The sequence below is a fragment of the Armigeres subalbatus genome, chromosome 2 (assembly GCF_024139115.2).
Source record: "Armigeres subalbatus isolate Guangzhou_Male chromosome 2, GZ_Asu_2, whole genome shotgun sequence".
NCBI classification, from domain to species: Eukaryota; Metazoa; Arthropoda; class Insecta; order Diptera; family Culicidae; genus Armigeres; species Armigeres subalbatus.
The window spans coordinates 341,528,907-341,544,713 of NC_085140.1; the positions used below are offsets into that span (position 1 = coordinate 341,528,907).

General features: G+C 38.1%; 1 protein-coding gene across 1 annotated transcript; it reads right to left on the bottom strand.

Annotated features, from left to right (window-relative positions):
* Window positions 1–239: 239 nt before the first annotated feature.
* LOC134210013 (uncharacterized) lies at window positions 240–13,955 on the bottom strand. Its single transcript, XM_062686038.1, has 5 exons — window positions 13,877–13,955; window positions 13,711–13,817; window positions 13,573–13,632; window positions 13,272–13,511; window positions 240–299 (listed from the first exon to the last, which is right to left on the bottom strand). The coding sequence occupies exons 1-5, from the start codon at window positions 13,953–13,955 to the stop codon at window positions 240–242; spliced, it is 546 nt and encodes a 181-aa protein (XP_062542022.1).
* Window positions 13,956–15,807: the final 1,852 nt, after the last annotated feature.

Below are 15,807 nucleotides of genomic sequence, written 5' to 3' on the forward strand. Positions count from 1 at the left end.
GTTTAACTTCACGTAGAAGTAACACACACAAAATCATTAATTCAGTGTACCATCCAATGTTCGTTTCTAAATCGTTTCTCAAAATTAACCAAATAGAATATTATGTCTTTATAATATAATTATGTTGTTATATTCGGCTTTGCAGTCCAAGAACTCGGTCAAAACGATAATTTTATGTTTGTCCCTACGTTTCGGCACTGATTAGTACCATCTTCAGGGGAGAATTCATGAAGATGGTACTAATCAGTGCCGAAACGTAGGGACAAACATAAAATTATCGTTTTGACCGAGTTCTTGGACTGCAAAGCCGAATATAACAACATAATTACAGAATATTACAGTCGAACACTCATCTCCATATTTATAATATAATAAATTTCCTTTTTATTTAATTAAGCAAATCATGCACCTCAGCCCACAGTGTCCCCCGCCTAGAGATGCATGTCTGACCGCGCATAAATCGTTTTAACCACATTTTGATCGATCTCTGCTGCGCGCGCGTAGGCACCTTCCTGCAAATGACTGCAATCGGTTAGTGGCGCGGGCGGAAGGGAACCAACAACGGCTATTGGGGCTCGTAAGGGGTCGCGATCGTCGAATCTTCCTCGTCGCGCAAATGCCCATAAAAATCGCAAATCCGCCCGAAGAGCCTCGAGCGGCCAGAGCGACCGGCAACAACAGCAACAGCAGCAGTCGCGGTGGACGTATTTGCGGACGTACGTGCGCCAAACTGCGGTGCGGTGGTTCGATCGAAGTGGACGGAAGGCGGTAAGCAGGTCCTACGTAGCAGGGCAATAAACGCTTCACCCGGTGGAGGCGTGGCAGTTTAGATGCCGACAAAGGGCTAAGTATAGGCCGCGGCTGCCAGACTTTTCATGAGATGCTTCGGACGATCACTTTTGTGGGCCACCGCGCGCTGCCGTTCTGTGTGAACTAGGGGAGGTGACTTACATATTCAAACAGAAGAGAGCAGCACCTGGGATTTTGATTTTTTTTTTCGGGGTTTTGCAGGTCATCGAGAGCCACTGTCTAACCGACTGACGGTGAACCGGCCAGCCAGCCTGCCGACTCTGTGAGTTCGAATCAATCGAACGAGTTCCGTAATTGCGCTTTTTCTGACGATTAGAGTGCTTCGCGTAGAGCGAGATCGGTGGGAAAATCGAAGCAGTTGTTCAAAGGCAAAATGGCCCCTAAAAGTCAGATCCTTTCCGTGTGAAAGTTTTCTTTGTTTTACAATTCACAGACAGACACTGCAGTTACATTACAGATTTGCGGTACATTTATCTGCGAAACGCCCCTTCTAAAAAAGTATTTTAAAAATGGCCTTTTTAATTAGGAGATGTTTTTTCTCCTTGTCGGATGTTCTTATCACTGCGGCCATTTTTTGATCTATTGTAATATAGGGGAACTGCTCCTGGAATTCATCTCATGGCTCCGATATTCATCCCATCAAAAACAAACCAATGGAAAGCAATTTGATTTGTTTCATAATTTTGTGAATTTTTTGAGCAGTGAGCACGCATGTTGCCAACACGATGCGACAAAATTGGTGCTGTATTTCTTTGTTTCGCGATGAGATGAATATAATATTCAGTGAGATGGAGATCGTAGGAGTTCCCCTATTCCCTTTTTTCTAGCTATGCCATTATGGCGTATCGCTATTTGAAGTGAGCGTCGTTGTTTGACTAACAGCTTCTCCCATAAACGGCTCAGCGTTTTGAATGCACTACCGAATTAGGATGAGTTCTACCAACCTCAAGTGGATCTATAAGCTCTGTTCTAAATGCTTGTTCAAATTAAGTTTGCTACGCCAAGGTATGTGACTGTACTGGAATGTTCCAAACGTGTACCTTTCAATATCATGCTGTTTAATATAATTTTCCTCCTACGCGTAAAAGGCACTATAGTGGTTTTGAAAAGATTAGCACTCAACCCTTCTCTATCGCACCACAACGTGGAGACATAATTTAAAGCAATCTGCATTATGTTGGTGATAATGTCATGGTTACTAAATCTTACAGATTCTATTATACCAGAATATGTGGTTTCTCAATATTATACACACCAGAATGAGGAATCCCAACATATCAAGTCTAGATATCATAAACCGAGGGGCGCTCTCGTTCCAAGACCCGGGTAGAAGAAGTATGTATAGAGTAGGAGAAACGATGTTGGCACTGGTAGAGTTGAGCTGGGGCACGAGACCCATCAAATCGATTATTTTAAAACTGCTCCTGGGATTCCTTCAGAAAATTCTCTGAAAAGGCTTTTGTAAATTCGAAAATTTATTAAAGAATGAAATAGAAAATCCTTAAGGAATTTTCGGAAGGGTTTCTTACAAAAATGTCAAAGGAATTCCCAGAATAAATTTCCGAAGGTCTTAGGGGCGATTCAAATATGACGTCCACTACTTTTTGGGATTTTCAAACCCCCTCTGTCACGTTTTTTTGTATACCTAGTACATGTACTGTCACAAAATCTTAGACCCCCCCTTAAAACTTGTGACATCATTTTTGAACGACCCCTTAAGGAAATTCTAATTAAATTTCCGGAGAAGTGTCCGAAGGAATTCCCGAAGGAATTTTTAAAAGAATTCCCGGATGAAGTTCTAAAAAAACCTAAGAGGAATTTCGAAGGAAATCCAAGAATTTCTTTCTAGAGTTTCGGAAAGATTATTTTAAGGAATTACTGAAAGAATTTGTTTGAGGAAATCCTGTTCAATTCAATTACTGATGCAATTCATTAAAAAAAAATGAAAGCGTTCCAAATTCAATTTCGGCAGGAATTTATGAAGCAATTTCCGAAGGAAGTCATAAAGAAATTCATAACAGGAATTCTAAAAAAAAGAAATTAGGGTTTCTTACCCCATTCCCGACCTAACATGCATACGACTGCATTATTTAATTGATATTTATGACAGTAACTAACTGAATTTCGTGGGCCGTGCAATACTGCAAATGGGTTCACTTCTGCTTAAAAATAGCTTTTCTTGGTAAACATCGTTAGAAACAGCTTTCAATTGATTTAAATTAACGATATGCAGCACTCATTTCAGTCATAGCGATTGCATATCCGGCCCACTTCCATAGCAGTTCCCGGCCTAATCACAATTTCGCTCAATCTCTCAACATCTTACTCTCATTCTCTCTCGGGACGGTAAAAAATGCGACGTCACTCATCAGAAATACTTCCAAACGCTTAAAAACTATATTTTTCTCACTTTTTGAAATCGAGAGAATTATAAATAACATGATAGCGTTAACTAATTAGATAGTTTTCCTATGAACGATGAAGGATTTTTTTCATACTAAGAGAGAGACTTGCTAAAAATTATCAATCATAAACCTACGGCTTCCAAAAAGTATTAATCCTTAGTTTTCTGTGCAGTGAGCCGGGAATCGGGTCCATAGGCCCAAGTAGTGATTTACCCTACTTGGTTTTCCTGAAACAATTCCCGTAGGTATTCTTTAAAAAATTTCTGAAGAGTTTTCCGCAGAAATTCCTAACAAATTTCCAATGTAATTTACAAAGGAATTCGTATAGGATTTTCTGAAGGAACTTCTGAAAGATTTTCGAAAGAAATTCGTAAAATAATTGGTATAGGTATTCTCGAAAGAATCCCCAAGAAGTGTTTCCTAAGGAGTTTTTGAAGAAATTTCGAAAGGTATTTCCGAAAACAATTTGGACTTTCCAAAGAATTCCTAAAGAAATTTCCGAAGGATTTCTGCCTAAACAATTTCCTAAAGTTATTCCTAAAGGTATCTCCGAAGAATTCTCCAGAGGAATTTTGTTTTCGCTAGTTTTGTTTTCGTTTTGTGAAAAATTCTTTAAGGAAATTTTCTATGTATCACAGAAAAAAGCCAATAAAGTAATTTCGAAAAAATATATTCATTTATTGCTTATACCCAGAAGTCTTTATTGGCCATTTCTAATTTTTAGGGAAATTTTGTTTTGCTACCATTGAAAAATAATTCGACTATGGCCGAAATAAATGAATTTCGATAAGAGGTATTTAATTGGAAATCAATAGTTACTTCATTGTTTAAAATAGTGTTGTACTTATGTCTATCGTATTTATCCCCAACGTGCATCACCTACAATGCTGGCCGCCGTTGCGTGCAGCTGATTGACATCTTCCAATCATATTTTCAACGCAATTTAGAAAACGGAAACAAGTTCAACTACCATCGCTGCAGCATTTCTGCACGTCATGTTTTGCAAATTACCAAATCATCTGTAAGCCCACATTTCGTTCATTAAACTAATTTAAACGATTTGCTGATGATGATCAATGGCCATCGAACACCGCTGCAACCGCATATTTCCGTAATTGCTGTTTTATTCTAATGCTCCGTTAATATTCTTATGATTCCCTCTCTGCTGCCGAACGTGTACGCATCAAAGGATCTTCGCGCGCTGGAATCTGTATACGTTCCGGAGGTGGGATCCCGGGGGTATCGTCGGGTCGAGTCATGTGTATCGGAACGTTTTTGGTTGCGGGTACCGATCGCGACCGGGCAAGGTGTTAAAGAAAGAACACGGCACCGGTCTGTAATCATCCGCTGCTAATAGGTTGTACTTTTCCGTTCGGTAAACCGCCAATTATGCTTTGATTCCAATCCCTCAAAAATCGACTGAATCCTTTTCGGTCGTCGTCGTCGTGCGGATGGCCGGCGTTGGGATCGGCGTGCGTGGCTCACGAGGACGAACAACGGGGCCGGTTCGTTCGTTTGTCGGCCGCGCAAGTCGAACAAAAGAAAACCGAGGAAAAACGCATCCCACAATGTGTGAAGTTGTGAGATCGTGAGAATTAACCAACCTGATGCGCAGCGCAAGTTTCGACGGGGTGTTTTTCATTTTCGAGAAGTTTGAAGGTGATTGCTGCTGACGGTCGCAATTAGTGGTGGTGTGGCAAATGGTGCCTCTCGCAGATTAGCTGCAAGCTGCAGAACGTGACACTTCAAATGAAGCTTTGATGTGCTTTAATTTTATAAATATGTGTGATTGCTAAAAAATGTCTATATAGAAGCAACAATACTTACAAGACGAGCCAGTCTCGGGCTGATTGTCTCGATAATAAAGACAAAAACCCAGATTAATCCACCTAGCGGTGATGATGCCTTTCTTATTCATCATAAAATGTATCGAGAAATGTTCATTAGGGAGGTCAATTAATGGCAATGCTGAAAAATGTACAATACGGTACATTGTGCCGGGCATAAGTTGATGCGTGTAATATAGACTTCTAAAAAGTTGGAATAATTCTACTTCATCATTGATTCATTCCAGGGGCAGTCAAGATTTGGACATATCAAAAATCGGGTCATCACTATATTCGCCACAAATTTATTTATGGAATGATTTTTAAAAGTTAAATTTTGAAATAAAATCAATCAGAAGCTTGAATGCGTTTATTTTGACAAACCAAAAATACCAAAAATATTAAATAACATCTTCTTCTTCTTCTCAATGTTGTTCTATGGCTCTACATTCCAACTGGAACTTGGACTGCTTTTACGGCCATCTCCTTATTAGCAATCGTATTCCTTTGCTCGCATGGCTAATTGGAAAACTGACACACATTGTAGTTGATGATTATTTTTCAGGTTATAAAGCCCGTAATCAGAACTGACTGTAAGTTTCATTATTACTTTCGACACATTTAAAAAAACCAAGAATGTTTAAAAATATGGATAAAGAATTGTTATATAAACTACATGTTATTCAAATTGTAATTGGGGTCTTCTTTACCATTATTAAAAAATAGTAGAAAATTATATCACTTGATAACTTTCCCTCAAATCAACAGATGCTTATTATTGATGAATTTGTTTGTTGGTAATTCGAACTAGGGGGAATGACGGCTTTGGCAGGTTTTGTTCTATTATTGTCAGGGCTTTTTTTATGACTGATTATGCTCAAATTTGGCCTAAAAATTCTTTGCATATCAAAGAATATTGTGACCAAATTTCATAAAATTTGGTCGACAAAAACCCCCCTAACAATAATAGAACAAAACCTGCCAAAGCCGTATTTTCCCATATACGAATCGTATACGGACAAATTAGCTCAGACTGAAATTGATCTAACAATCAATAAATAAAATTAAAAAAAAATGTTTAGTCATAACTTCTAAGCCTTCTAAGTCCGACCTGGCCAATTTTGGCAAGGATTAAGTAAATCGGTTAAAGATAAGTGCCTAATTGCAAAATGAGCTGGACGTTTTCCACTAGAGCATAGTCAACAATTTTTAACAAACAAATTGGATTATCTGTCCGATCAAATTGATAAGCTGGAATCGGTTATAAGTAAGTTATCTTCTGAGAACGACCATTCAAAAAAAAAACATTAGATATGCTTCCCGCTAAAACCGATGCAATAACTAATGTAGTCGATAAGCAGGAGGTCGAATTGGATACCCAACGGCTCTCGCAACTCCCCTCCAATGCCATTATTCTAGACATCCCACCTGTACCGATCGAAAACACTGAATCCCTGGTGAATATTGTCTGTCTCAAAGACGACGACAACAAAACTATTGTTTCGTGCACAAGGCTGGCTTCTGCAAAAGAAGAAAACAACCCAATTCGAGTCCCCTTTAAAAATGCCCATGCCAAAGAACGCTTGCTTGCAAAGAAGAAGCACTTCAGCTTGCTATCAGTATCGATAATTTCCGGATTTCGATGGCCCTGTGGCTGGACAAACAAAGTGTTTATACGAGATGAGTTGTCTCCTCTTTGTATAGAAATCTTCCGTGAACTCAAAGCCAACAATCGTTGCTGAAACTTCGCTGTATTTGGCCTGGTCGTGATGGGGTTATTGGTATTGGTATAACACACCAAAAACTCCTTGCCTGTTAAGATTAGATTACGACGTGATCTGAAAAAAAAAACTGTTTTCGGGTACCAACCACTAATGCAAGAATTAAATGGATTACAACAATTTAGCTCAATACCTTCATGCGTCATCGCCTGATGGAATATTTACATCCGCTAGTTCTGTTGGCGTAAATATGCTCCAAATTTATGTTCGTGGAATGAATCGCATGGAAAAACTGGGATGGCATTGCGTATCTCGAATCGAATCACTCGATTCGTAGGGGAAACTGGACACACATGATCCCCGGGGACACATGATCCCCCCATGTTTTCTTGAAAACTAATCACATTTTTTATACCAGTGATATGTTCAAACGAATCCGTTAGATAGAATATTGAAAAAATCGAGCACGACGCCACGCAAAACCGTTTTCAACGTTCAACGTCAAACGCCCTGATGAGCAGCTGAAATAACCTAAACCCAAATCCCTACCCCGTCCGTCCTGTATTAAGTTTTTCTAACCTTGAGTCACCACGAGTATTATGGTCTATGTCCCCTCCCAACTAACTGTTAAGATAAGATGATATACCATGTAAAAATATCATACTTGAGAATTGCGGCTCCGCAAAGTGTCACACACGACTGAGCCTACAAAATAAAATGAACTGGTTAAAAAAAAAATAGAATATTGAATCTGAGCAACATTTCGAGTTAGTTACTTTATGTATATGAGTTTTAGAGAGCCTTTATTATTTAAGCATTCTCAATCCTTTTTTTCTTCAAAGGAGAAAAGTTTAATAACTTTGAATGTGTCCAACCAAAACGTACCCAATTTTTACTGGACAAAGTGTTATTATTGTAGAATTGAAAAATTCACTCAATTAACTATTGCTTATTTTCCATTGAATACAAGAACAAAACTAGATAAATACTCAACATGGACACACTTGATCCCCCACAGTTTGGACACACTTGATCCCGATATTGCATATATTAAGGCGTTTGTTGTATACCGTCGCATATTATTGTATTGTATGTAACTAATTGATCTGTTAAAATTCCTTTCTAGTTAAAAAGTATAAATATTGTTAATTTCTCTTTAATTTTGTCAATCAGACAATACACGCGCAATTTGAATTTCTCAATTGGCTTATTTCATTAACCAGAAAAAAGTGTAGTTGAACATGAACATACTAAGTTTTGATTAGTTTTATTAAATGCATTCTAACATTATTTTCAATGAAAAAGAGTGTAAATTAGGCTTTGAAAATACTCAACAAATCACAGGGCCTAAAAACAATATTGTTCGATCTGGTATTAATTTTTTTTTCGTTTGAACTAGGAGAAAATTGCTTACAATCACCATTTATTTGTAAATCTTCTTAAAGAATTTTTAATAATAGGCTCATTCAACATCTTTTGGTCAGTCGTTTAAGAGAAATCGCATTTGTGTAATACATAATAACACGCACTACACAAATGATGATGCGTGACAGCAGCATATTAATGTATTTATGAAGTCATCATCCTGGTATAATCGCGGTTGTGGTATTGATAGTAGTCTGGCGATCTCGATGTACAGTCGTCGGGAGAGGCAATGTGTCAAATATGGTAAGAATCGGTTACTGTTTCAGCTACTTAGAATGCTTGTAGAATATTTTGAATGCACCTGAAGACAAGAAGACCAAAACATAAGAGACCTTTTGAACAATTTTGCTCTACTACCTCTAGAATGCCGGTGAGAACGATGACCCATTTTCACCCTCAGACCCATTGTCGACTCGAATGGCGGTATCACACTCTTTTTCTATTGGTCCCAAAACAGGTACTCAGGGATATTTACCATTGGCCATGGCATTTGCAGTGTGGCCAATTTTCAGAGATTTAATAGAATAATAAGATTCTAAAATTACCAAGATATATTTATGTATCGATCAACCATTTTTGGTATATCATAACTGTATCAATCACAAAGAGAGATCCTCTTGGGAACATCATGGTTGTCGTGATATGACTATAGTCTTACTGTCTTTTAGTGGAGTCTTTTAGTGGAGTGAATGGTTTGCAGATAAATCATCATCACCATGCAAATTTTGTTGCTATAGCAGACATTCTATCTGTCACTATTACTCTATTCGAGAACGAAAACACTTGCCTTGCTTAATACTAACAATATTTAATTTTCGCACGACTGATATTACGGCAGACTATGAAGAATTGTAAGGATTTGAGGCTAGACCAATTCAACCTTTCATTAGACTTGGAAGAACCTAAACATGTTCAGCTCTGAAAGGGATCAATTTCCCCCTATATGAGGATCAAGTCTCCCGCAAGTTTTGAAATTGCCAAATTTTCTATCTTTCGGCAAAATCGATTTTTTGGTAACTTTCATGAACAAATAATTGCTTCCAATGACGTTTTTGAATAGCTTATTAAATTCTTTATCAAGTCCATCAAGAAGCGTCCAGATCTGTGCATGTTACATCGAGAAATATGCTAAACAAAAAGTGGGGATCATGTGTGTCCAGTTTCCCCTACGTTTTTGCACTCGTTTCGAAAAAATTGTGTCATTATGTATTTCGGTCGACTTCATTCAGTCGCAGTAGAAGATTTCGAATGGTGCTGTACTAGCTCAAACTGTCTCCGTGTGTAGTATGCCGCCCGCTGGAGAGACAAACTTCAGCGCATGGCGAATGTGAGCAAACAGAGAGAATAAGAGTTTTTTTTAACTAATTTTATTTGCTAATTGTCTAATACATGAATTTATCTCTTAGACTAGGTGCTCCGTGTTTTCTTAACACCATCATCCTTATTTACTATGTTACATTTTTAGTTATTATCAATACATTTCAATTGCCTCTGGCAGTTAGGATTTTTCCTCTGGTTGAATGAACCATGTAGGAATTACAATGTTTTTAACTTAAACTAAACTTCTCTTAATTTATACTAAGGGTACAAGGAGCTAATCGTTACAACAGAAGATTTTTTTTTCAAGAATTGTTCCTCCTTCAATTAGTTGTTTTCCATCCTCGGAGCAGTAAATTCGTTTTTGTCAGTCGTGAACATGACTCCTTGTCATGGAAAGGACTCGAAATATCCGCACGAATACACAATATTTTGCATTTAGGACTCGAACTAGATTGTATCGCGACCTGTTTGCCGTGTTGACAACTCGGGACTTCCGAACTGAGCTTTCTTCCGAAGTTTTATCTGTCAAACTAATTGATGCGTTCTTTAGCGCATCTTTAGGCGAATCCAGCGCACTGCTTCCGAAGTTGGGAAAGTTGCTTGTATCTGAAGAAAAATCCAACTTCGGTATAAAAAGCGTTCTAACTTTGTTCCGGATAGACAATATAATGTTTTCAAAGTTTCGGTGTTTTTTTTCTTTCGGGTTCGACCGGTTCGGCGCCTGGCGATCCAATAACTGGGTGCTTTAAAACTGTAATTAATGGACAAAAAACCAAAATTATCAAGTATGCATGCATTTTCAAGGCTCGAGTCGAGGATATCTAAAATTTAGTGTCTACTAGTTGACCCGGCAGACATTGTCCTGCATAGTAGGCGAAAATATGCGTTGTTAATTGCCCATGGTAAATATTGATGAGAATCTTAATTTTAGTGTTTCATGATTTACTTAACTTAACTCGTCACTTTCACATGAGAAAGTATCATATAAACCCGTCGGAAACTATGGTGAATGTTTCTGCTGAAGGAATGATGAAAATCCATCCAGCCGTTTTCGAGTTATGCGGATACGAACACAGACCATTTCATTTTTATTATATAGAAGATTATATTCAATTTTACGTTATAATTGTGCTTGTCTAAGTGGCTGCAATAAACATAGGAATTATGTCAGAAGTAATAATGATTCCTGTTGTAGGGTATAAGGCTCAAACCTTAGGCTATTATGCTGTGGTTGAGCACATTTATCGATTTAAATATTCATATATTGAATATCTTACCGAAATTATGCCACCAAACGGCTTTCTTACTTTTGGTTATTACGCAAGTATTCAAAAACAACAATAATGGTTCAAAATCTATTATTTAACCCTTCACTTCAGTAGCCTCTAGGTTGCGAAGGCCGATGGAGGTCCTTAGTTGGTTAAAGCACCAGTCTAGCGTACTGTAGGGTCATGGGTTCGAGTCCCATCGAAGGGAAAGTGGTTACCTCCAATACATTTTTCAAATCAATGGGTCGTATGAATAAAAAGTAGTAAGTTCAACTTTACTACATTTTCAGTAGTAAACGTCACTTGTGGAATATGTTCGTATGAATAAAAGAGACTTTACTACACTACACATTTCGGACATCCTACAAACAACTGATTCGGTATGAATAAAACAAGTGTTTACTACTGATTTCTTGTAGTCTGCTCAAGACGTTGCTACTCATGTTTCAAATGGAGATTATTCATCAGAATCGAAGCGAATCGGCCTTGTTCTTGAAAATAGAAGTCCAATGTAGGGAAAAGAAGCAAGACAGACATGTCTTTTGTTGATTACCCGCAAAAAATGATGAAATCATCATCGTCATCATGGGGTCTATTTTGTTTTGACGTTTCTCCGTGTAGTAAATGGTAGTAAACTGTAGTAAAGGCTAAGTTCGAATGTAGCATATGCCATAAGTTCGAAAATGTTTTTATTCATATCAAACATGTAGTGGACTTTATTTTGAGTAGATACTACAAGCGCTGAGTTTTGCTACTTTTTATTCATACGACCCAATATCTTCCACATAACGTACATATTCACATATGAGTTTTCATAACATTGTAAATTAATGTCCAAGTCGGGTGGTTTAATCCCCGGAAATAGGCAATTAACTTTGATTGAACATCACTTTATGTTCGGCCAGTTTTCCTAATCTCGGCTCTGCTGTTGGATGCTTTTTCGGCCCATAAAATGTTGGTGCATTATTCACTGAAAATCGTTTGTAAAAGCCGTAAGGTAGGCAATTATAATTTGCTGCTTCCAGTGAAAATCGTCAGCCGTATTTTGGCAACGAGTGTTCTAATATTGTTCAAAAAAGTTTTGATTAATTCGGCACCAACATTTCAAAAGGGCGAAACTGCTTTTGTAAACAAGAGCTTCTCACGTCGCTTGTGGCCTAATTTTAGCCCACCCACAACATCCAGCACCATTGATTGATAGAAGAGGATTCGCTGCTTCCATCAGTGGCGTTGGATTGCGTGGGTGGGCTCAAATAAGCCCACCAGCGACGTGAGAAGCTCTTGTTTACCAAAGCAGTTTCGCCCTTTTGAAATGTTGATGCCGAATTGTGTCACTATTGTACTAATGAAAATATGAATGGTAAAATAATGTGATTGTAATTCGTTCATCTAATGTGTGAAAATAGGTAAGTCCATTCCAAAAACTACTTCATTGGGCAAAAGAAAAATCTCCTGCACTGCCTGCCTACTTAAGTGGTTGCTAACAAAACGAGTCAAAGCAATTTTTCACGCAGATTTATTGCGTTTATCAATTGAAGAAGTGCATGAATCTTGCGTATCTGAACCGACTGAACCGATCGGCGTGAAAATTTGTATGTATGGGGCCGGGGAAGGTTCTTAAGATGATTCGAAACCCCTCCCCTCTTTGGAAAGGGGGACTCCCATATAAATGAACCAGCAATTTCATCATAACTCGAGAATTAATCAATGGCATGTGAAGGTTTTGGAAGGGAAGATATGTTTCTGTGGTGGTTTGAAACTCCTTAGCATTCTGAAAAGAGGGCTCCCAAATGAACCAGAAATTTCTGCATATCTCGAAAAGTAATCAGACAACAAATCAATTTTAGGCGAAACAAAGTTCGTCAGGTCTGCTAGTTATAAATAAAGTCGGCTTTGATACACTTTTTCAAAGAAGCATTGATAAATATTTCTCAATACAAAACGATGTATTATTGTTGAATTATTGATTAATTTGCATGATGAGCCAACGTTGCATCCAGGCAAAAGATATTTTAGTTACTAGATAAAGATTGTCGCTACTGTTCCCTTTGTTCTGCTGTCCGAAACATGTGTGGTACATACCTGTCAAATCGTATGGATTTTCCTTCTTTGACATTTAGCTCCCCTATCCTCGCCAGCAAAAGATGTTCCGGACAGCGACGACAGCGACAATCTTTATCTAGTAACTAAAATATCTTTTATCCAGGCCTAACATTACATCCCGTAACCCTATTGTTGATAAAGGATAAAAAAGATTTAAAAGTTTTTACCATCTGATGTGCCATAGTAAATTATGGATTCTGAAGGCGTTTGCTTCGTGCGAGAAACTGTTGTTTAATTTGCTAATCGGTTTAAGAAGTGTGTGATTTAAATTATGTTAATAAAAATGAGTTTAGTCGTACAAAAATTGTTACAGAGTGCGGCATTGTGGAAATTTAGCGTCGATTTCTAGCAAGGTTCAATAATAAAGTTTGAAGGCATTTCAATAGTTCTTACCTTGGACGTCGATGGCAGGTCCGATATCTGATTTTTCGAAGAACTTGATGGTTTATCTTCTGTTGGTATGGGACTAGCCACCGGATCTTGCAACAATTCTGCTCCCGGAGGCTTTTCCGCAGTACACTCGGTACACGGTTGTTCTGGTAGTGTTTCGTTGATATTTGCTGTTGTATCCAGTTTCATGCTTACGTTTCCATTGTCGTCAATATCTTGAGAGTTATCAAGCAACGATTCTTCCTGGTTTTGATAAAACGTATATGATTATGTGAAGGCAATCTTTAAAACGAATATCGCTCACCTTCTTAACAGCTGGATTTGATCCAGAACTCCCTTCTCCTTCAGCGGGGACCATGTTATACTGTAATTCAATGCAATGGAAATGCAAATTAGTCTTTTGTTCTGATCTTTTTTTCTTTGTAATAAAAGCATTACTTACCGTAAATACAACAGAAATTTCTTCGCCATGTTCCTCCAGTCTGGCCAAGTTAAAGTCCGTGAGGAACTTTAAAACGGCTTGGAAGTCTGCCGTGTCTACACCATGCCCTATAATTTTCAAAGCGTTTAATTTTTTATTACATTCTATAAATTGAAAGAGTACTTACGAGTTATAATATCAATTATTTCAGGGGAAAAACCTAGATTTTCTAAAGTCAATTGATTGGACTCGTCCATGCTGGCCATTTTTGTTATGAAATGAAGACCTCTGTTTAAAATGTATACCATGGGCGTAGCCAGGATTTCGAGTAGGGGGGGGGGCAACTTTCTTGGGTCTTCTAAATTGTTATTTTTTCAGCAGTATTACAAAACACATGAATATTTGTGCTCGGCACTATTTCCTTCTAAGTTCCAAAAACTTTGAAACCAAATCCACAGCCAACAGTAAAGGCTGGATCACTATAGCGCGTTGCGCGTCGCGCTGTTCGTTGTAGTCAGCGTTTTGTACTAAAACGCAACGCCGGGTTGGCCCCCGCCAAGGGCGCCAGCCCTCAGGGGGGCGCCAAAATCAAGAATTACAGTATGATAAATAGAACAATGTTTGTTAGCTACTAAATGTGTTGTTGCCAGGTTACTATTTCTGCTTTCGTATATCATGTGGCTAACACGATGATACTTTTATGCCCAGGGAAGTCCCACCCTTCCTATCCAAATTGCTTCAATCAGGTGTCCTGATGGTATTTTTATATAAAAATATATAATTGTTTTATACGCAATATTAATGAAATATTTGAGAGATATATTGGAATTCGCTCACCAAATTAACCTTCGGGGAATTTCCTGGATATAATCAGAGAAAATGTTTCGTTTCGAGTCAATATTTTGAAATGGGATCTCAGAAATTAGGAATTGCTCAAAGTTTGAAAAATAGAATTCTAGATTCCGATCTCAGATGCGTGCGTGCAAAGATGCGTGCATATATGAGCAACGAACTATCATCTTGAAGGTCTGCATCGTCACCAGAATTCTGCTTATCATCGGCTGTTCCTCTGTAAAGACTGAATGCATTTTGGAGTTTTGGAAATACTTCCGTTGAATATTTGCAGGAAGTGATTCTGTTGGAATGCCTTCTTTTTCTTTGCCCTCGGGACATCAGAATCATTTTCTCGGAAACTCGGATTTAGGTAACTTTATAAGTGTTCTACATTATATTTCGATATCATCTGAATAAGTATTGATCATTATCTCGAACGCTGATTTTAAGCAGCATTATGTGAAGATCATTCCATTCTTCACCAACTTGTTCAGAACGGATACCCAACTAGAAGAGCATAACAGAAACTAAACACAATTTTAACATATTGTGATATTTATAACTTATTTTGGAACAATTTTGTTCTTAGTACCCATGATCTTTCAAATGTTGTAACAGGATTTTATCATAATATGATTTAAAAAAATTGCCCAACGAATTGCCCAACAGTAGGCAATTAAAATAGATGTAGCAAAGTCTCCCAGCCATATACATGTATACACAGAATACAAACAGAATAGGTATCTAGGGTCTAAGCAAAACATCTTATACTGATTAAGTACTATTAATTTAACTATGATCGTGTTTTAAACAATGCTCCTGAGAAATGAAATGAGTAATCATTGTCGTACCATTCAATATAAGATCTCATACTTTTTACTCCGACCGTAGCCTTGCATCAGCTACTGCACCTTATTTTGATTACCCCAAACAACAAGATGCAAATGAGGGTATTAATTTCGGGTGAGTTTTATTGCCCCTTCACCGCCGACACTAATAAACCCTGGGGAAGTGCCATTACCTCCGCGGTTATCGCTAGGCTTAGGATTATATTTATCCACGCTGCACCAGTTTTAAGAACGCGCTTCCCATTAAACGGCTTTGATCTCGAAACAGACTGTTCGCTCATTTCGCTTTGTTTAAGGACCCGCGGAGATAAACGGGCAGCAGCGCGCCCGTTTATTAAGCCGTAAAGCAGCTGCTTTAGCAACGGTAACATGTTAATCAAACGTAATCGAAATCCCAAATCAGCCCGTCAAAAGCCGACATCCGAGCGGGCCGTAA

Bases quoted from the DNA above. Each gene is read 5' to 3' on its own strand.
- LOC134210013 (XM_062686038.1), bottom strand. From the start codon at position 13,955: ATGGCCAGCATGGACGAGTCCAATCAATTGACTTTAGAAAATCTAGGT. The intron at 13,512-13,572 runs GTGAGCGATATT...TATCAAAACCAG, and splicing joins CAAATCCAGCTGTTAAGAAG to GAAGAATCGTTGCTTGATAA. The intron at 300-13,271 runs GTAAGAACTATT...TCGGCTTTGCAG, and splicing joins ACCTGCCATCGACGTCCAAG to TCCAAGAACTCGGTCAAAAC.